Here is a 23,154-nt window from a genome sequence, read left to right as displayed (position 1 = left end):
TTCACAATCACTCTGACCTTACACAAGACCTAATCCAAAGTTCCACTGAAGTCAATGGAAGATCTTTCATTGATTTTAATGGATTTTGGTTCAGGGCCATTGTGAACAAGTTGATAGGGGTGGAGAAAGGAAGGGGTTTGCTTTAAAGACACATTTTAGGCTCCATGAAGGCACAAAAGAGACTTTCCTAGTATGGATCTAACCCAATAGTTCCCTGGTCACAATAGACAGTTCTGCCAGTGGCAGACTCTGACTACTTGCAGCAGAATAATGGAATGTTTTTGCATTTCCAAATGCCTGGTAAAATCAGTCGGCTTTCACATTTAAAAAAAAAATGTAATTCAGTCATGAAACCACTTCTAGTTACATTGAAATGAGTTGTCCACAAATGCCTGTATGAACAGATATTCACTTGTATGAATGTTCATGAAATTGAGTATAGAAGGGGAATAAATTTGGTCAGTTGAAATTTGAGTTTCATGTTTGCCAAAATATTTGCCTAGAATTTTTCCCATTATTTATCTAACTTTACCATCATTTGTGAGAGATTAGTTGATATGATGATTTGCATGACAACACTGAGTATAAATATGTACCCCTGCATAATATGTAAGCATATATTTTAGAATTCTTTTTTTAGCCAAATACAGTATTTAGAGTGGATGGGTATTGTGCAAAAATAATGAAGCATATTTACAATCAAAGCAGCTGTTTACTGAAAATTAAAATGCTAATTCACATCTATTTTAATTTCTGATAAATCTCCATTGACAGTGAAATCATGTTAGAGACTCTCAATTGTCAGCATAACTTACATTTCAATGAGTCATTGGGAATTATCCTCTAGAGCTAATTGATTTTTGCTTGTGTTGTGACAATGTGCTTAGTATGCATATAAAGAGCTGCCATAGAAAAGCCATTTGATTTTTATTCCTCTGTGGGAAGACCTGATAGTTTCTGCATTAGCTAATATCATGGCACACTTAGTCTTTCTACTGAAATTTTAAATAAATAAATTCATAATCTCAGGGCACAGATGAAAGACAGAAAATGAGATTACAGATGTGGTTGATAAAGGTAATATTTTTGATGCACTATACTTAGACTTCGTAAGGTATTTGATGTGGTACTGCACAACAGTTTGATTAAAAAACTAAAACAATATAGAATGAACATGGCACACATCAATGGATTAAAAACTGACTAAGTGATTGGTCTTAAAATGTAACTATAAATGGGAAATCATCATTGAGTGGGTCTCTTTCCAGTGGGGTCATCCTATGGATTGATCCTTGGCTCCATACCATTTAACATCTTTATCAGTGACATGGAAGAAAACATAAAATTGTCACTGATAAAATTGTCCCATGGCCTGTGCTATTCAGGAGGTCAGACGAGATGATCACAATGGTCCCTTCTGGCCTTAGAATCTATGAATCTTGGGTCAGCATGAGACAAATGGCATCTCAATGGAAATTGTATCTGAATAAGGACTGCAGGATTTTCCCCTAGGAGAGTAAATTGTGTGGCAAGAACTGCACTGCTGTATTACTTCCTTCCATTGCTATTGTTGTTGGGGTATCTTTGGATGTCAGTGGAGTAAGAAATTGGAGAACAGAGTAAAAAGGAAAATATATTTCATAGACAGGTTGCAATGAAAATATGATGAAGGAAAAAAATACAGAACCAAATAAAGCAATAGAGTGAAATGAATTCTTTGACAAAGCATTTTTGTTGAAGAGAAAGTTTGTTTGTTTTTCCAGAGCACTTCCAAATCGCTGATTTTTTTTTTAAACAGTAAAACTGCTTATCACAGCAGAGTTAACCGTCTCAAGCAGCTGTTACTGCGTTATGAAGGAGGTTATTAAAGTGCACATTGCAGACTGTTATTGATGCATGTAAGATATAGAACTTGTTTGGCTTAGAAGTGAGATCTAACTGGGGAAGAACTAAGTGGTGAAAAGCTGAGGTGTGTGATGACAACACTAACAAGGGCTATTAGAGTGGCCTCAGACAGTGCTTCTACTGCTATGCTTTGGTTTCAGCTTGCCTTTCACTTAGCTAAAACATGACAAACAGGGCCTCCTACCAGAAACAAAGTGTTTTTGCACAAGTTCTTAAAATGGAACTATTTTCAATTTATTTAAGTGTGAAATCTGACACATTAAGAGTTGTCCTGATTGGCAATAAAACAAAGTAAAGTGTGATGTCAGATTGTCTTGGGGTTGAGGGCACAGGGCTGGGAGTATGGACATCTGTTCTATTCCTGGCTCTGCCAAAAAGTCACTGTAAAATCTTGGGGGAAGCCTATTTATAATGAGGCTTCCTTTAACCACCCACCTTATGCAAGATATTGCCCCCCTCTCTCCAGCACCATTGTCCCACCACTAATACCAGCTCGGGTAAGTGATAGGAGAATTCTGGAGTCTTGCAGATCACTTTCCCACTAGAGGAAAAATCAATGGCATGGAGTCTGGGTGTATTCTAAGTGTAACTTGCTTTATTTAAACACGTACACCAGTCCTGCATGAAAGGCAGTCACAAACAGCACACAGGCAATCCCTTCTTACAGAAATTTCAGCCTATATTCCAATGCCTGATTCTGAGGAAGCATATTTGTCCAAAGAATTGCATCCAAATAAAGAGCAGAGATTTTGTTATCTGCCATAGCATCTCTCCAAGGAATTCTGCATAACAAAACAACAATACAGCATTTCATCCAAGACTAAAAAATGTGCTTGCATACTGAGAAAAAGAACTTGTGAGACTATGTATAACAGTGCCATCTGGTCACTCCTGCCATAACAGTAAACACCAGGACATTATATATTTTAAATCAGTATTATGGAACCCTGTATTATGAAAGTGCTTTCCAGGAAAATTAGATGTGCATAATGAAGTCTCTAATAGACTTCTGAATCTTCTCTGCTCTTTGCTTTTCCCAAACGTTAGGGTGTTCTGCTTGGAGTATATACATAGAATTTTTAAATATATATAATCTTGCTAGTTATAGAGGAGAACACAGTTCTTGTGATGTGCCCTAAAGGTGGTCAGAATCTAGTTTAGTCTAATATTCTCTGGAACTTCATTCCCAAATGAGCCCTTCAGATGAGAATGTTTTATCCCAACCTATCGTGCTTTGTTTTAGGCATTGTGAGTAGAGCCAGGCAAAATATTTTCAGTGATTAGTTCATTCACCAAAAAAGAGGCAGTTTTAGTTGACCCAAATGAATGTGAAAATTCACTGAATAGTTTTGACTGAACTGAAAAAATGGAACTGTTTTGTTAATGTCAAAATGAAATGTTCCCTTTCGACCTGACTAACATTTTTATGACTTCTTGAGTCTACAAAAAATTGAATTTTTTAAATTTCTGTTCCATTTGAAATGAACGTATTATTATTTATTTATTTATTATTCAGAATTGCCTGTGACCTGAATGCAGGCATAAGTTCATGACAGCCTGTCCAACTGATACGGATTGGCTCATTTCTGCACAAGCTACATTACTTCCATCATCAGTCTCAGGCACAGTTATCTCCTTGGAAATGCTGTGGTCAGACTTAGCTGGAAGAAGCAGCAAATTTTCCTAGCTAGTTGAATGTAGAATAGAGATTTCTTTCACCATCCATGCTATCTGAGCACTGAAGTATAGTGATGAGTCAAACAAGACCAAGATTTCACACCAACTTAAAGAATGGTATAAAGGCTCTTTCAATAGAAGGGGAACACCAGTGGCCATGCTATTTGAAAAAGATAAATGATTTGAAGAACTAGCATCACTTTGGTCTTGTCCTGGTTGAGTTTGAGCCAGCTGCTCTCCTCCCAGGCGCTAATTTATTTTAGACATTTGTGACATCCGTGGGGCGCTTCCGTGGAAAATTATATACTGCTGGACATCAATAGCTTGCTGGTGGCAACACAGCCTTCCAACCCATCATCGTGGTCTTATCTAGATAATGAAAAGGAGCAGGGAGAAGATAGATTTTTGAGAAACTCTGCAGGTGAAAGCTTTTTTTGGGAGAAGAGGCAGATGCCGATCACCACTTTCTAGCTTCCATTAGAGAAGAATTGGAGCCATTATAGTGCTGGGATGTCCATGCCAGTGGGCCAGCAGTACCTCTGTACTATACTGTATTTAAGGCTGAAGAGTGGCCTAATAAAATGGTCTTATTTATGGCCTCTGTCCATTGATATGAGGGGGTTGTCTTCTAGTCGTGATAAGACTGTCTCTGTGCTATGCCCCACTCTGAAGCCTGATTATGAAGCACTGAGCATGTCAAAGTTCACACTACTGGAGCTTGGTAGTCACTATGTTCTGAATGATTTTGTGTAGACATGGGAGGTTGGAGAGACTTTCCACATCAGATATTAGCCCTTAGATGATCAAGTATTGGCAAATTCAATTCTCTGAAGGAGGTGTTGATAACTTCCATTATCAATGAACACACTTGTTCTTCATTGGGTTGCACTATACAGGAGGCGAACGGATCATTTGTGCAGGACCTGACTTGAATATTTTACAATCTAGCATAAGGGGGCCAAACTAAGAGTAGATGGTGATTCACATCAGGTTTTCAGCCTCAGCAAATTCCTCTTCTGTTTTTAGTTGATCTTTAGCTCTTTGCACAGAGTACCTTATGTTTTCTTAGCATTACCAGATATAACAATATTTGTGTTTGCTTCTGAACAGTCATATACACTAAAGCCTTTAACCTATTGGTTTGCGGTTTCCTTACCTTTGCTGAGGCAGAGGTAAATATGTTACATTTCAGAGAGGAGACAGAGCTGCGAAGTTCAGAACCGCATCTGGATCTGAGCTTCCCCTAGGTCCAAGTGGATTCAGTCCAGTGTTCTGGTTCCTGTCCATCTTTAATTGTGACAGGTTAAAATGATGCCAAGTTCATATTTCTGCTGCAAAATCAATCAATGGAAAACTACGTCATTTAGAATCAGAGACATAAGTACGTGTGAACTTTTTCAGATGCAAATTCCATTCAAACGGATTTGATTAATGATGTTCCTTTGTAAAGGTCAACTTGTTAAAGCAGAAAGGTCAATAGGTTAAATATGTGAAGTCAATCAGCAACATATGCAAATTAGCACAAATTTAATGCTGGTGTAATTCCATAGAAGTCAATCGCTCTAAATTACGTCCATAGGTTTATGCTAGGTAGGAATTTGGCCTGATATGATGAATGGATGGAGAAAAAAGAGGGGAATTTGTCCACCTGCTTTGTTAATTGATATTTAAACGTGTACAAAAGCATGCAAAGTGTGCCACCCTTGGCCACACAGTCCCTTGGTACCAATTCTCTTGCCCCAACTTCATTGCCTTTACAGTTTTCATCCTACTTAAATAATGAACTGGGGCATTTAAAGCAACTTTCAATTCAGCTTCTAGCAAGTTGAGTTAAAGAGCAGCCTTGCTGCCTGTGTAGCATTGCTGAGTGCTGCAGCCGCACTGAAAGGGGAGGTAGCAGTTTCTCATTGAAGTGCCACCACTAATTCTCCCCTCAATGGTGGTGCTTCAAAGAAAAATTCCTGCTTCCCTTGAAGGTCAGCTGTGGTGTGCACAGCAGCTGTGGAGATTCCTTTTTCCTAGAACTGTTAAAGACTGATGGGAGAGAGCTGCATCAAAGCTCTCCAGTTCAGTCTGCATAAGCTAGAAACCTTTAAAGGCAGATACCTGTGAGTGGAGGAGGGTTGGTAAATGGATGTAGTGTGAAGAGAGAAAGTGGCTATTTTAAACTCTTTCCCTTATGAGTCCAGCTGAATATTAGGCAGCAGTCAGTGACCAATTGAAACCTGTTTTCTGTTATTAAAAACTCCATTGTGGGTTATCTAATATTTCCAGTTTCCAATAGAAAGTGAGAGGTAAGTGGCAATAGGGCCACAGACTTCTGGTGAAGTGACATCAGACAAAGGGGTCTGAATAGTCCAGAAAATGTGAAGAAACAAGTTAGGATTCTTTAACAAACAAATTGTCAAAATAATAGAGAAGAGGTATTTATAACTACTTCTCACTTGTTGCCTCTTAAGCTATGTCTGTTCTGTACACTAAGCCCAGGCTCTGATTTGGGTTTGAGCCCAAGCCCCCGTCCACACACAAATCAATCTAACTCAGGTCATCACTTGCTGGGTGGCTGGGTCAGAGCCCAAGTTCTGCTGTGACTCAGTTCCAAGCCATATCAGTTTGCAGTGTGGATGCAATTCAAGCTGCAGACCAAAGCCGGAAGGTGTGCATACTGCAGTAAGGACACGTTATCATGACTAAGACCTGGGTCCAGCAATTGGAAACTCAGGTTTACACTGCAGTGTGGACGCTCAACCATGGCTTTGGAAACTGAGTCCACAAGCCTAGATCCCATAGACCTCGGCTGACAATGCAGTGAAGCCAATCATAAACCAGGATTTCCTTGTATGTATCAATATTTTAAAAACATTTTCATGATATACAACCCCCAGCAGGTGTAACGGAATAATACTGCTGAAGGCAGCAGTAAAACACAGCAAGCATAGAGAGCAGTATGTGAAAAATACTCTTACTGTTGGTAATGTCTTGTAAAATTTTAAAAAAAGCTGAGTTATTATGCAGTGTAAAGTTTGTCAAAGCATATTCTGCATGATGAACTGTTCTGCAGGGTGTCTGCTGCACTAAGCAATAATGTGGTGAAACATTGAAGGTGACGCAGCCTATATTGATGCGAAGCAGGACACTCTTGAGTGGTCTGTCACTGTCATTCTTCAAGCAAGCAACATAGTGCCCATCAGTCTAACTGTCATGAGAAGGGACAAATGGTATGCTGGCTGTTTTCCCTTCAAGGATTTAGACTGCAAGAGCCTTAAGGAGAATGTCATGGCTATATAGAGCCCTGATTACAGCCAGAACGCCCCTTCCCTAGCAAGAGCAGTGTAGCCTGCTGGAGAAGGTAGAGACTGGGACTGAGAAGGCTTCTGTTCTATTCTGGGTTCTAGCATTGGCCAGCCAATTCACCCTCTCTCTGTGTCTCAGTTTCTCCATCTAGAAAATGGGATGATACTTATCTCCTTTGCAAAGGGCTTTGAGATCTACACTGTATTATTACATAGTAGTATTAGAATAGTGTGACATTGCACTCTATATGATTTTATGAAAATATGCTAATGTAACTGGAATATGCTTCATGCAAAAGGTCTCTTGTAAGGTATCATTACAAAGTTTATAATCTACTGAGCGTGATCAACCTATTTGTATAAATGTACCACTCTTGTATCTGAAACTAGAAATATGAAATAGAACTCGGAGGGTCTATTGTAATTATGCAAAGTGTAGGCCATTAATGGTAGTTTGCAGGGACGGTGCAAGGATATTTTGCGCCCTAGGTGAAACTTCCACCTTGCGCCCCCTCTTCCCCTCCTCTCCCCCCGGAGCATCGCTTATTATAAACTTTCGAAAACAAATACTGCATAATGTGGCATTGTTCATTAGAATGGATACAAGGGGGTCAGAGGAGATGATCACAACGGTCCCTTCTGGCACAGGGGAGCCTATGAGCAAGGAGAAGGCTGAGAATGACCCCAGCTCGCAGAGTCTTTAAACGTTCCCAGCTGCGCTGTGACCACACAAGCCACGTTAAAGTGCTGCCATGGCAGCACTTTAGCATTGCCAGTGTAGACTACCCCTTAGAGTTCTATCCACAGGCATGTCCCTGCAGGCCTAGTGAGTCATAAGGTTTATCTGCCTTCTCTCAATGGGTCAGTGGTATAGCTGATGGGCCATCAAGCAGGCTAGGCAGTGCTGCTGCCCAAACTCTCTGGGGGTGTCACCCAGAAGCATAGCACAGGTTTGAAATACATACAGACATATCTATTACTCATAATACAAAGGTGATACAAACATATAAACAAGATTACCATATCTGGCAAATTGTAACATTTTTGAAGATATCTTACGTGGCATATCTGGCTGTGATGGGTGTCCCAGTGAGGATAGCTCTTGTTACTCAAGTAGGGTGAATTGCAAAGAATGGAGTAGACAATCCCCATAAAGTTGGTGGATATTCCAGCACTTCTGACTTCACATACAAAAATGATATATGCATACGGATACCATAATCATAACCAGCAGAATATAACCTTTTCATAGACACTTCACTTAACAACCTTTGTACAATATTTGCTGCAAATATATAACAGTGGTTGCAACAATGATCTATATAGTCATATTTTAATCAGATAATGTCACAGACATTGTCTCAGCATTTTAGAACTTCTGGGAAGTTCCAGAATTGGTAAGGCATTTAGTATGTCAGCTTGTTTCCATGTAATCTTCCACAAACACAGCCATGAAGTTTTTCTTGTCAGTAAGGTTTTATTAATCCCATTACAGCTTTGCATAAAAAGAAGTGGGTTTAGAATCCCTGTAAAGCAGACGTGGGCAAACTACGGCCCACGGGCCACATCCAGCTTGTGGGACCATCCTGCCCTGCCCCTGAGCTCCTGGCCGGGGAGCCTAGTCCCTGGCACCTCCCCTGCTGTTCCCCCTTCTCCGCAGCCACACTGCTGCGCGGGCTGTACTCTGGCTCGCCACTCCCTCTGGGTAGCGTGGGGAGCACAGCTGGCTCTGGCTGGGTGTCACGGCTGTGAGCTTCTGCTGCTCGTAAGGGGGTGGGGAGTCCTGGGGGGACAGTCAGGGAGGAGGGGGCAGAGATTCTAGTAGGGCAGTCAGGGGATGGGGAACAGGGATGGTTGGAAGTGGAAGTCCTGGGGGGCCTGGCAGGGAGTGGGGATGTGGATAGGGGTCGGGAGGGCAGTTGGGGACAGGAGGGGTTGGATAAAGAGGTGGGATTCTGGGGGGCAAGAGGTCCCAGGAGGGGGTGGTCAGGGATGAAGAGCAGAGGGTGGTTGGACAGGGTGTGGGAGTCCCAGGGGGGCTGTTAGGGGGCGAGGGTGTGGCTAGGGGGTGGGGCAGTCAGGGGACAACGAGCAGGGGGGGTTGGATGGGTTGGGGTTTCTGAGGGGGGCAGTCAGGGGGCAGGAGGTGGGAGGGGGTGGGGGCCAGGCTATTTGGGGAGTCACAGCTTTCCCTACCTGGCCCTTCATACAGTTGTGCAACCCCGATGTGGCCCTTGGACCAAAAAGTTTGCCAACCTTTGCTGTAAAGGCTTGCTCACAACTTGAAATGCAACTACAGCTTTTTAGCTGTGTTTTATACAGATTAGTCTAAAATACATTTTCTGCATACACACATATATTTGTGAAGTTGCTACAATCCTTTTTATCAGTGTCACAGCTGTCTCTGAAGAGTTCAGCCAGAAATCAAACTTTTCCTTGATCTAGAGATTTTCCTTAAAATTTTGCGACAACTGAAGTAACTGATATCTGCAGGTCCCTTGAAGTCACAACTGACCATATATTTGAATTTGTGTGTATGTTATTTACAGAAAATAACACAAGTTGTATGAATGTGTTCATTTGATTATGGATTTTTTTTGAAGGGGTGAAAAAAAGTTTAGATACTTTTCTACAAATAACTAAAAAAGGTCCTTTACACCTAAGGGTGTGAGCAAGAGCTTATTTATGGTACAATATTTCCTTCCCTTAACCAGACCTTGACATTTTAAAGAATCTTAATGTGTATTCTCAAAAGCTTAATGAGAAAAACCTTTCTTCTAAAGTTCTCTTCTTGCATAGGATGCATTGTCTTGTCTAGCCACATGTGCTGTAAATTTATAGTATTGCAGATGAGTTTTCTCTTTGGGCTTTTAAAATTCAGTATAGCAGTTTAACTGCACCACCATTCCCACTACCAAGATTTAAAGTCCAGCTTGCTAGTTCTGTCAAGGAAAAATAATTGTTATAGTTTTATTACAGGGATTTTCTTACATTCTTCATTGTAGGTGGATATTAAATGAGCTACAGAAATGTGCATATATTTGTGAAATTGCACTGACAATCTGTGTGTCTCTCTCTCAGTGCTAGCTTGGCCCCTGTTCTTAAGAAGGAATTTCAAATCCTCTTTCCAAATTATATTTGCTTTCTAGTAAGAATGTTGGTTTATATTTTTAATATATGCAACACGTTATTATAACAGGTTACAAGGTTGTTATTTTTAACAACTTACTGTCCATTTGAGTTTCCATACTTTGGAATATTTTAGTCCCCTCCCCCGCAACACATTTTAAAAGATAAAACCAATACCAGTTACTGTTTCCTTAATAATGCTCTTTGTAAATATTTGTGTCTTTTACAGTCTAGATTTCCTCATGATTTTTAGCTTGAAGTTGTCTTACTTATTAGCCAATGGCTCAAGACTTTTGAGCCATCAATCTATCATTGATATGGCCCCTTTGCTGTAGCACCTGAGTGCCTTGTAATCTTTAATATATTTATCCTTATAACACCCCTATGAGATGGGGAAGTACTGCCATCCCCATTTTACACAGGGGGAACCAAGGCATAGAAAGACTGAGGGTATGTCTACACTGCAATAAAATACCCATGACAGCAGGATTAGAGCCAGAGTCAGCTGCGAGGCTTTAAATAGTAGTGTAAATATTTGGTTCTGGCTGAAACCCAGGTTCTGAAACCCAGTGAGGGGGGAGCATCTCAGACACCAGGCTCCAGTCCAAGTGTGAACATCTGCCCTGCTACTTTTAGCCGTGCAAGCCCAAGTCAACTGATCTGGGCTCTGAGACTTGGTGCCGTGGATTGTCTTCGCGGTGTAGACGTACCTTAAGTAACTTGACCAAGATCACTTGAAATTCCTAACTATAGGAATATCCTCCCTATCATCTTTTTTTGTCCATATACCAAATCCTACTGGCTTTTCTTTGAGGTGGACTTCCAGCTGATAATGGAGATGGAGAGGTGGGACAGAAGGGCAGGAAGAAAGAATACACTTGCTATTTAAAGAATTGTTCCTTCTGGAACAATTGAACTGGTGAACTTTGATCCTGACTCTTGAAGGGTATGTTCTGTGTATGTGTCTGGTGGTATAGGAACATCTGAATTAATATGTTTGCCAACCACCACATTTCAATTTACTACCATACAAAAGAAGAGTCTCTCTTTTCCTTGCAGAGCATCCAGCTGTTTTATCACCTTGTTCTCTTCATGACCCCCTAAACAAATAAGAACTGATAGTGATATTCTCAGTATTTTAGGAACACATTTGCATAAGTAATGAAGCAGTTCAGAAAGGGCACAGAAATCAGAGGCAACTGACTGAATTAAGATCATTTTGTTGATTAGATATTTTAAAAAATTGCTTACAAACTGCACAACAAGCTGTTTAAGACAAGACTTCCTTTAGCGCTCTTTCCAATAACAAAATTGCCCACAAGGTGTGGTAATCCTGAATGAAGAATTGATAACTTCCAATTTTGTAATACCACCCATTGTTTGTAGTTTTAATTGAATAACCTGAGGGGAACACATATTTTGTTACAGGGAGTACAAATCAATATGACACGTGCTAGAAAATGCTTTTGTATATTTTCCTTCTTTTAGCCTGAACTTGAGGTGCTGAGTGCATGTAATTTGAATCAATGGGGCACAGGAATTTGGTAACAGATTTAAACAATGCTGTTTTGCTCCAGCGCTCAGATACCATGGGGATGGCTGCGGTATAAGAATATGAATAGAATGGGACTAGTGGGCATTTGGCATTGTTCAGAACCAGGCTCGGATGTGACCACACCTGAACTTGGGGAGTGCCTTCCTTCAGATGCGATTCTGAACTAGATAGCTCTGACTCATCACTGTTGTCTCTTTTATGGTGCTTTTTTAAATAGTTAAATGTACACAGCACTGTATGGAACATATAGAAAGATGGGAGCACTGATCCATAGAGCTCACGCACAAATATGAGGTAAGCAGCTTAGTTGTGAGTAGGTATGGAGGTAAGGCTGTCACTGCAGGTATATTTAATGAAAGAAGGGTAGGAAGAGGGATTTGAACAGAGAAAAGAAGTGCTTAGTTCATGGGAATAAGAAGGCTCTTCCAGTGCCTAGTCTAAGAGGAGGTGTGAAGGGATCAGAAGTTTGGAATTCCACAATCTAAAGCTCATATTGTTTGACTACTTTTGCCCTTGCTCTTGAATTTTTCCATGGGAGGGAAGTACTTAAGTTACTATGTCATTCCTTACCGACTGCTGTTTATTTTGCTAGCCAAGTGGTAGCAAGACATCTGTGAGGTAATTCAAAGCCCAGAGAAGTCAATGGGATTTTAAAATGTTTGTCTAAAGAAGTTAGTCTTCATTGTAGCCAAAGAATTTGGATCAAATTCTTCCCTCATGTATTTGTATGCAGCCCTATTAACTTCACTATGGTCCCATGAGTATAAATTAAGTCACACTGTGTATTTAAAATGCTCTCTCCATCTGTATGTCTGTCTGCCTGCCTAACAATTTTTAAACTGTAGGAGTATATACCCGATATATATTTCTGGCCAGCTTCTGTTCTCAATGATAGGTAAATCACTAATATAAATGAGAGCAAGCAGTTGGCCACTGAAGTCTAATAGCAATCAAAATGCACAGTTTAACTAAGTAGTAAAGATGTTTTCTCTGCAAATGGGATGATTGTGGGACATAATTTGGAAATGATGCATTCTAAGAAGACTGAATTCCTATGTAATCATTTAGTACTGCGCATATGCACATTAAATGTGATTGCATAGTATATAATTATTACCAACTAGGCCTTGGAAAATACATGTTAAGCTTAGCGAACACGTGGTAAAATAGAAGCAGCTTAATGATAATAATTATCTACAATAAAAGCACTAAGAAAATACCTTTGGTTTGTTTGTACTATCCTTATTTATATAAAAGAAAGAGAAATTATAGTTGGAACAACTCTATTTAAGTCTATCATATCCATATGCCCCAAACTGGAGTATATTGACCAAATATGTAGACAGTGCCATGAAGTTATGATGGCTTTGTACACCATAATGTATTGTATGAGACCATGTCTTGTGTAGTGAATAAAGCAGAAGAAAAGGCTCAACCTCTCTCCCTCATTTTACCCATATGTAGAATGGGTTTGCTCATCATATCAGTGTCACAAGGGCTTTAGAAGCTCGTTTAATGTTTGTAAAGTGCTTTGAAATCTTTGTTGAAGGTGCTATAGAGAATACCTTGCAATTGTATTTTAATTGTTTCATAAGGTAGTTCAGATAGAATAATCATCCTAAACCTTTAACTTCCCTTGAACCCAGGGCCGGCTCTAACATTTTTGCCACCCCAAGCAAAAAAAAAAAAAAAGAGCACCGCCCTGCCCCCGTGAGCGCCGCCCGACGCCCCCTGAGCATTGCGTCGCACCGCCCAAGTCCCCGCCCCCCCAGCACCGCGTTGCGCTGCCCAAGTCCCCGCCTCCCCCCAGCGCCACCCAAGTCCCCGTCCCACCCCCCAGCGCCGCCTGGCCAAACCAAAAACAACAAAAACAAACCCCGATCGCCGCCCCCTCCCGAGGTGCCGCCCCAAGCATGTGCTTGGTAGGCTGGTGCCTGGAGCCGGCCCTGCTTTAACCAAACCTTTTTGAATTTCAAGGAGGAGGCATTAATGCTTCTGGTTTGACTCAACTAATATTCTTTTCTGATTACATTTGAATAGGGGCTACAGAAAAGCAATAGACCGCTAATCAGTATCTCTTCTGCAGACCTTCACCATGAACTTCCCTCTTTATGTAGGCCATCAGCATTGTGATAATAAATTTGGGGAGGAGGGATAGCTCAGTGGTTTGAGCATTGGCCTGCTAAACCCAGGGTTGTGAGCTCAATCCTTGAAGAGGCCACTTAGGCCTTGTCTACACTACAAGACTATTTCGAATCAACTTAGTTCGAATTTGTGGATTCGACCTTATGAAGTCGAATTTGTGTATCCATACTAAATACACTAATTCGAATTTCTGAGTCCACATTCACGGGGCCAGCGTCGACTTTGGAAGCGGTGCACTGTGGGAAGCTATCCCGCAGTCCCCGCTGCCCATTGGAATGCTGGGTAGAGCCCCCAATGCCTGCTGGGGGGAGAAATGTGTCGAGGGTGGTTTTGGGTAAGTGTCGTCATTGAACCGTCAATCACAACCTCCCTCCCTCCCTCCGTGAAAGCGCCTGCGGGCAATCTGTTCGTGCACTTTTCTGGTCAGTGACAGCGCGGACGCCACAGCACTGCAAGCACGGAGCCCGCTGCGATCATCGCCGTTTTCTTCTCCTCGCACTTTATCGTCCACGTCTTCCACAGTCAGCTGCTGAGAAATTGGGCTACTTTTCAATGGTGCTGCAAGCACTGGGGGACCATAGGGGACGTTTTACAAACATCAACGTCGGGTGGCCGGGCAAGGTTCATGATGCGTGTGTTTTCAGGAACTGTGGGCTGCTCAGACGCCTGCAGGAAGGTAGTTTCTTCCTGGACCACGAAATAACTGTTGTGGATGTGCAGATGCCCATAGTCATCCTCGGGGACCCAGCCTGCCCGCTAATGCACTTGCTCATGAAGCCCTATACAGGCGCCTGGGACAGCGACAAGGAACTCTTCAAATACCAGCGAGCAGCGTGACCTGTGACTGTTCAGTTTCTTTACAGAGAAGCTGAACCTGCCCCTGTTTCTTTACCCAGTTACTGTTGACTCTCCTCTTCGGTTACATACCCCGTTCACCCCGTTACCCCCACTTCCAGCACACATGTAAAAATAAAATACATGTCCCATTATTACTTAACAAAGGTTTCTTTATTCATGACTTTTCGTGAAAGGGTTGAAACTGGGACGCAGGCTGTGCTGGGTAGGGTGTGCGGTGATGTAAAGACCGCCTCTAAACTCAAGGAATGACAGGCTCCTGCTCCTAGAGCGGTCCGCAGTGCCGGAAGGCTTCTTTCAACGGAGCCTGCCATCCCTCTTTATGGAATTCTGTGTGCGGGCGGATATGTGACCTTGTGGTGGAGGAGGACGGATACAGATTCCTCAGCTGCGTGACTCAGCGGTCCAGGACAAGGACCGCTGTATAAGATCTGTAACCGCCCTCCCCCGCTGCAAAGTCACATCTCCCCCGCCCACACAGATCCTGGAAACCACCTCCAAAAACCGACCAGGGTGCCTACTGACTGCACCGTGTGTGTGACCGCTGCTGATCCTGCCCCCGTGTCTGTACCCTGGGAAAGGTGACTGTCCTATGCAATTAACCACCCCCTTCCCCACGCCCCCCATTCAAACACAGTCTTCTTTGAAAAAACATAACGGAAACAGTAATTAACAGCAAAGCATGTTTATTAATTAAGTAGACAGGGGATGGGACTGGGATTGGGACTACTGTGAGTCTGGAAGTGAAGGACTTCGGCAAATGTAGGGTATGATAGCTTTTGGGTACTTGAGCACTGTGCTGTGGTGCAGTGACAGTATTCACGTCCCCGGCCGCCCCTCCTCCTGATTATTTTCTGTGAGGGGGGTATGGGACTTTGTGGCAGGGGAGTGCGGTTGCAGATACACTGCAGGGTGTCTCTGTCCTCCTGCGGTCCTGCAGAACATCCACAAGGCGCCTGAGCGTGTCCGTTTGCTCCCTCACTAGTCCAAGCATTGTTTCAGTCGCCTGCTTGTCTTCCTCACGCCACCTCTCCTCCCGTTCGCTGTGTGAGCGCTGGCACAGAGAGACGGTCTCCCTCCACTGGCTCTGCTGGTCCGCCTCTGCTAGGTAGCAGCCCATACGTTCCTCGAACATCTTGTCCCTTGTCTATTTCTTTCGCCGCCTAATCTTTGCCAGCCTCTGCGAGGGGGATGCTGTGGCAGGTCTGGAGACAGTGGAAGCTGTGAGATGGGAAACAGGGAGTGAATTCCTTGCAAAGATACATTTTTGCGAACAATTAACTGAGTCTAGGCTGTCTCTGTGAATTCTGGGTTGAGACCCCTGTGCCTGCTGGGGCAGAAATCATTTTCGCGGTGGATTCTGGGTAAATGTCGCCAGTCATTCCTTCCTCCGGGAAAGCAACGGCAGACAATCATTTCAAGCCCGTTTTCCCAGAATTGCTCTGGCATACGCCATAGCGTGGCAACCATGGACACTGTTTTGCCTTTTGTGTATGTCACCGTATGTGTACTAGATGCCGCTGACAGAGGTGGGCCAGCAGCACTACGCAGCAGCATGCTTTTGCTTTTGCATGACAGCAGAGATGGTTACCAGCCATATTGCACCATCCAAACCCTTCCATAAATTGGAACTAAGATGATCATGGCTACCAGTCCTTTTGTACCATTTGCTGCTGTCATAAGTGCCCCTGGCTGCTCTTAGCCAGGGGCGCAAAAGCCAAAATTGGGAATGACTCCCTGAGTCAATCCCTCCTTTTTGGTCTCTAAAAATAGAATCAGTCCTGCCTAGAATATAGGCAAGTGTACTAGATAACCACTGTATCATAGAACCAGAGAGCACAGCTGCTCTTTGTCAGATCCTGCAGAAATTATGATCTGTATGCTATTCACAGGGGGTGCTCCTGCAACAACACCACCTGTTCATTCTGTTCTTACCCCAGCCTTCCTGGGCTACCATACCATTGTCCCAACACTTGTGTGATGAAGTAATAAACAATGCAGGAATAAGACACAGTGACTTGTTTGTGAGAAATGAGTGGAAGGAAGCCTCCAGCTGCAATGATAGTCCAGGCAGGACATTAAGGAGTGTGGATGAAGGAGCCCATCATCCCTCTGCTAGTCCAGGGGCAATTGAATCTTTTATTTACAATGAAGGGTGGGGGCTGATGGAGCTCAGCCCCCTGTTGCAATGATGAGGACGGTTACCAGCCATATTGCACCATCTGCCATCAAAAATTAGGGACAGGCGCCCTTGATCGACCTTACTGATGCTAGTCGGCATGGTTACCAGCCCTTTTGCACTGCCCCATGTGCCAATAGGCTGATGATGAGGACGGATTTCCATCATTTTGTACCATCAGCCATCCATAGCGTGGGGGGAGCAAGGATGTTGGTGTTGAGTGCTGCACCATCGCGTCTATCTGCAGCATTCAGTAAAGATAGGGTGACATGTAAAAGAGTCAACAGAGGATTGTTTTCACTTCTGGTGGTGGGTGGGGTGTGTGCGCAAATTGCCGAACTATGCCCTGACCCACCGCAGACACTGTGTTTGACCCTAGAAGCATTTGGAGCTCATCCAAGAATGCAAATACTTTTCGGAGACAGCAGGAACTGTGGGATACCTTGCGTCCTCATTCCCCCCTCCCTCCATGAGCGTCCATTATATTCTTTGGCTTTCCGTTACGCTCGTCACGCAGCTGCGTGCTGAGTCTGTGCTATGCCGTCTGTCCGTAGATTTTTTAAAAATACTTTTGACCAGGCGTAAAATTACAGTAATTAACCTAATTAGATGCAGGAGTCTCCGAGCGAAATCACCCTGAGGAGGGTCACTGAAGGAGATAGAGAGCGCATGCTGCGTGAAAGCTAGCACGAACCAGGGCCCGATGCAGCCGTGCTCGGGGAGGCAGTGCTCCCTGAGTACCTCATGAAAGCCTTGCGCGGAAAAGTGTGCTACCACAGAGCACCCAATAAGGCAGCTCTCCTCAGGAACCTCCTGCTGATGCTTTTCGATTAACGCAAGGAGAGCTTCGTGGAGATCTCCAAGGATGATTTCTGTTCTATCCCCATATATAGAGAGTCCTCCTTTTCACACAGTTAAGATTCCTGTTATATTAAGAATAAAAGTTAACATGGTTAAAGCACTTACCGACTGCTCCTTCCCCTGATTCAGGGTCCGGGTTAATGGCCGGGGAGGGTTGTTGGGGGATCTCCGTGACGGTGATGAATAGATCCTGGCTGTCGGGGAAACCAGCGTTGTAAGCGCTCTCGCCTGCCTGCCTCGTCCTCCACAAACCCTTCCTCATCTTCCCCGTCCGCGAACATCACCGAGGAACTGGCCGTCGACACTGTCCCATCGTCAGAGTCCACGGTCACTGGTGGGGCAGTGGTGGCAGGCTCCGTAGCGTCCGTTTGCCGCTTTGATTTTTTGGTAGCCTTGTCTGGGGTCCTTGATTTTCACGCGGCGCTGCGTTGCATCCCACCTGTATCCTCTGTCTCTCATGGCTTTGGAGACCTTCTCGTAGGTCTTCGCGTTCCCTGTTTTGGAGCGCAGCTCCGAAAGCACAGACTCCTCGCCCCACACACCGATCAGATCGAAGAGTTCCCAGTCAGTCTATGCTGGGTCCCTCTTTCTATTCACAGATAACATGAACTCCTCTGCTGGAGAGCTCTGCATCGTTGCAGGTGCTGCGGAGCTCGCCCCGATGTCCAGCCAGGACGTCAGATTCAAAGTGCCCAGACAGGAAAATGAATTCAAATTTTCCCGGGTCATTTCCTGTGTGGCTGGTCAGAGAATCCAAGCTCGGACTGCTGTCCAGAGCGTCAACAGAGTGGTGCACTGTGGGATAGCTCCCGGAGCTACTAAGTTCAATTTGCATCCACACCTAGCCTAATTCGAGCTAGCCATGTCGAATTTAGCGTTACTCCACCTGTCAGGGTGGAGTACCAAATTCGAACTAAAGAGCCCTCTAGTTCGAATTAAATGTCTTCCTGGTGTGGACGGTTGAGCGGTTAGTTCGAATTAACGCTGCTAAATTCGAATTAAAGTCCTAGTGTAGACCAGGCCTTAGGAATCTGGGGCAAAAATTGGTCCTGCTAGTGAAGGCAGGGGGCTGGACTCAATGACCTTTCAAGGTCCCTTCCAGTTCTAGGAGATTGGTATATCTCCAATTATTATTACCTTTTATTAAATCATAGTGTTGAAGGATAGTCACTGGGATCCTTTTACTGAAGCTGAAATACTTAAAAAAGCACAAGTCTGCAGTGCTGCTCTTTAAACATCACCATTTACTTAGGAGAAAGTAGTATCTAGTATAAAAGAAGATCCTTTATCACACTGCAATTCAAAAAAAGAAGATAACACTTTGTAGCAGGTACAGATCTTCATGACTGTATGTCTGGGGAAAAATAGTTCTGTGGGAGATTTCATTCATAGTTAAGAGCAAGATGGAACCCTGAAAAAATTGAAAGACTCAGTGTTTTCTAAAATTAATCTGATCACTTGGCTACAATGAAATTCAGCTCATTAAGAGACGGATGGTACCCATCCCCATCTCTCTTCTTTTATGCTGTACTGGTGGATTACTGTTACCAAATAACTTTCTTCTGTTTTTTCTCCTTAAAAATGATAAAGGGGACCCCCAGCTTTTGGATATTTTGGAATATACTTCATATATTCATACTTCGGGAAGTTTGCGAACATCAAACCTCTGCATCTTTTAAGTATCATGAGTCCTGATCCTTCATTCTCTCCTATGTAAATTCAGTGCAACACTGAGTTTAGTAAAATAAGTATGGTCTGAAACTAAATGAAGCAAAAGGAAAACCTAGATCCTTGAATCCCAAACAGAACCAATTTCAGACATACCAGACAGTGATTTATCTTCTCCCAGTTCCCTGTTTGAAAAAATAAAATAGCTTTTTATAAGCATCCCCTTAGTCGTTAATACAAAACACACAACTATTCACACATGTCTCCAAAGCCATTAACCTGTCTGTTCTTTGTACAGAAAAGGGAACAACAAAACAAAAATAGAAATAAGAACCCTTCAGAATCTTTACAGGTCATCTTGAATCTCCTAAAACAAAGTCATAATACCAGCTATGTATTTCAATTAAGGAATAAGTAGTGCATTGACCTTTAATAATTGAGCGTGACCCGATCTTAATTAAAAACCTACTTGGTTCTATTGGGCCTGCAAGGCTTGATAGCATAGAGGTAAAACCACCTGCACTTGCACTACCTACCAGTGTAGACCTATGTAGTAAAACAGGTAGCATTTTTCAAGTGTAGATAAGCCTTTATAGCTCCAGAGACTTTTTCGACTGATCAAAAAGAAAAGTATGTCTAAGCATGCAGAACTGTTGTTTCCTAGATGCTTTTGGAGGTTTGATGTAAATCGACAGTGATCAAATGTGCAGACATCATCAAAAGAGGATAAAAACATAGGTGTAGAGAGGTAAAATGCAAAGTAATGGGAGGATGCTGGAGGAGGAACCGCAGGCAATAAAGGGAGGTTTGATATTAATTGTCAATTCTCCTATCCAGGGAGAGGAAATGAACAGCAGAGACATACAATGTGAATGTGACCATAGGACTGCACTTCTCACATGAAAGAGAAATTAATTTCCTCTTGTCTGTTTAATACTGCCCTGATATTGGTTTCCTTTGTAATCAAATTCTGTAGTAGTTTCTGAAAGGAAAGTGTGGAATCTGTATTGGGACACTAGTAGTCAATATCTAGGGTCCATGGGAGGATTTTGACGTTAAGAAATGGTCCAAATCATGATAAAGGTTGAGAACTGCTGCAGTCTACCACCAATTAACATTAATAACTGCTTGGGAGAGTAGCTCTTGGGGAGTTGGTGGGGCTTAGGATTTTTTCTGCAGATTTATTGCTGTACCTCTAGCTAGATTATAATAATAAGAGCTATGCCTATCTCCTAGAACTGGAAGAGACCTAGAAAGGTCATCAAGTCCAGCCCCCTGCCTTTACTAGTAGGGACAAGTACTCATTTTTGCCCCAGATCCCTAAGTGGCCCCCCTTAAGGATTGAACTCACAACCCTAGGTTTAGCAGGCTAATGCTCAAACCACTGAGCTATACCTCCCCCCTATTATGTGGAGAATGCCAGAAGCAACCCATACTATCTCCTACTATTGTTTTCTAACTGTCCTTTCCCTGCTCTATTACTTTGATTTATGTAATGTTTGTGTAAATCTGGAGTCTTACATCTGCCTCCTGCCCTTAACCCAAGATTTTAAAAAGAATGGTGTTACTTCTGCTGTGAAGTGGGTGGCTCCTTTACAAGCTGGTTTGATAAGGACACAATTTATTATGTGTCTTCCCATTATATCTTGGGTACCTCCACTTGACTGAAACAGTAACATGAGCAACCTTCATAGAATAGACAGGAAATGCACATAACTGTGGTAGTGTTTTTAAAAGATTTTCTTCTTAAAATTGATTTTTGCTATTTAAAATATTTTTGTTTGTCAGTATCGTTTTTGTTGACCAGAGAATCACCCCGTCCCTTGTTTAAACTAAACAGTTAAATGTGTTTATAATGGGCCAGTTCCCACTAGGTAGCTTACAGTGTGACAGACAAGACTGGGAATAGTTCAGGTAATGCTGGTGCAGAAGGCTCTACTAAGCAGAGCACACTGCAGGAATGAAGGTGCAAAGCCCAGAGCAACAGGAGAAGAGAGGGAATGAAAAAGGGGGATATGAGCAGGGGAATATGAAAACAGAGATGTAGGTTGGGTACATTTATGTAGGACCTTGAAAATAAGGACAGGAACATAAATTTGGAAAAGGAAGCAACCAAAAGGGATAGAAAGATTGGAATGGTGGGAAAGAAAGAGGACTCTAGCAACTCCAGCCTGGAGAGGTGAAGGTTATCCTTGGCATGGTGAGAAATGATGAAGAATTGTGATGCAAAGTGGGGATAAGGAAAAAAAGGTGGGCCTGAGTAATATAAAATAGGAAGTGACAGGATCTTAAACAACTAGATCTAGGAAAAAATAGGTGAAACAATTCATTTTTAAAGATAGCTTGAGATATTGCTGGGACGTTGCTCAGAATTTGAGTTGCTGGTGGAACATGATAGGACCAACAATATATGTGTCTGTGAGGGGAATAGAGAGGGAGAGTTGGGAGCGTCAGAATAGAAGTGGTGGTTAAAGATGGAGGACCAGAAAAGGTCCCCTACAGAGAAAATGGAAAGATTATCAGAGATTAAGTGGGAGGTTCCTGGATGGAGCTGCTATTAGCAGATATTAAATCAAAGAGTTAAGTTTTCAGTAACACCTTTAAATAGAGATTTTGGAAATGGCCTAAAACAAAGAATACAGACTTGAGCTGTTCCATAGATATGAGTGTGTATATATAATATATATATACACGCACATACATACACACAGTTACAATGTGTACTGCATTAACCTTTTTAAAGTCTTGTTTAAGGGTTTTGTTTTTACACATGAATACAAGAATGTAATACAATGTTTGCTTGTTTGTCCCAGAAAATTTACAATTATTATTCTTTTTAAAATGTAGACTGTCAGATAAGTAACATGCTTCTTGCACTATGAAATTGTGCATCAGTATTCCTGATCTGGAAAAAAAATAGTTTGCATAATGCGTCTCTTTTGTTGAAACTGTGAGGTGTTCTATAAAAATAAAATGGTCCAGTTGATTCTGGAGAAACTCAACATTAGTTCCTTTTTACATGGACATTTATGGTATCATGGAGCTGTGACTGAAGAATATAGAAAATACAAGCTTACTAAACTAAAAATATTTTTTTTCCTCCTAGGTTCAGACATTGTTCAGTGGTTAACGAAGAATTTAGCTATAGAAGACCCAGGTAAATTTTTTTTTTCTGTATTAAAAAGTTTTGCTTCATTGGTCTGTTAAGTTCTAAGGTCTTGTTCTGTTCTCTGGCCCTGTAGGGCCAGCTTGTAACTGGACAGAATTTGATCCATGGGCTCTTGGAGGTTCAATTTTACTAGCAAAGCACACAGCATTCAATCCTGCAGACCTTCCTTAAGAGCCATTAACTGGGATGAACACTTTATTAGTGTAACTTTTGGAAAATCAGTTTCTTAATGGTAAAAAATAGGAATGACTATTGCTTTGGGGAAATAATATTATACATTTAGTTCCATGTGGACACATTCACGCAACACCATGTTAAATGGCATCTAGCCAATTGTTAAATAGATGAGAATTTTTTAATGTAATTTCATACTGAATTAGTCAAGTGATTAAAAATTACATTTGTTTGATGTTCAGTACTTTTTTATTATTACAATACTGCACTGGATAAGAGTGTATTTTAAATCTCCAGGTATTTTTATGGGTCCCTTAAGTGGAAAGGCTGAACAGGAAGATACAATCCATGCAGCCTACTAAATGCAGTCAGGGAGGATGATCCAGTGTTTTTGGTGCTAGATTGGGACTTGAGAGACCCAGGTTCACTGCCTGTCAAGTCACTTAGGGAATTGAGGCACATAGAGACTATCTAGTACTTCTCTACTTCAGAGGGGGTTTGTGAGGCTAAATTCTAGTGCTGGTCAGAAATTTTCTAGGGGGAA

General features: G+C 42.4%; 1 protein-coding gene across 11 annotated transcripts in view; it reads left to right on the top strand.

Moving 5' to 3' along the window:
• RGS7 (regulator of G protein signaling 7) overlaps positions 1-23,154 on the top strand; it is a 427,776-nt gene that overhangs the window by 256,122 nt on the left and 148,500 nt on the right. For 10 of the 11 annotated variants that reach the window (XM_045011555.1, XM_045011554.1, XM_045011556.1 and 7 more), the window contains one exon: positions 22,374-22,424. In XM_045011555.1, the coding sequence (XP_044867490.1) occupies positions 22,374-22,424 (51 nt within the window). Of the gene's footprint in view, positions 1-8,327; positions 8,345-22,373; positions 22,425-23,154 lie in introns of those variants that run through there. The other variant, XM_045011565.1, reaches the window with a different exon arrangement.

This window comes from Mauremys mutica, chromosome 3, assembly GCF_020497125.1.
Source record: "Mauremys mutica isolate MM-2020 ecotype Southern chromosome 3, ASM2049712v1, whole genome shotgun sequence".
NCBI classification, from domain to species: Eukaryota; Metazoa; Chordata; order Testudines; family Geoemydidae; genus Mauremys; species Mauremys mutica.
This window is presented reverse-complemented; position numbering and strand designations above follow the sequence as displayed.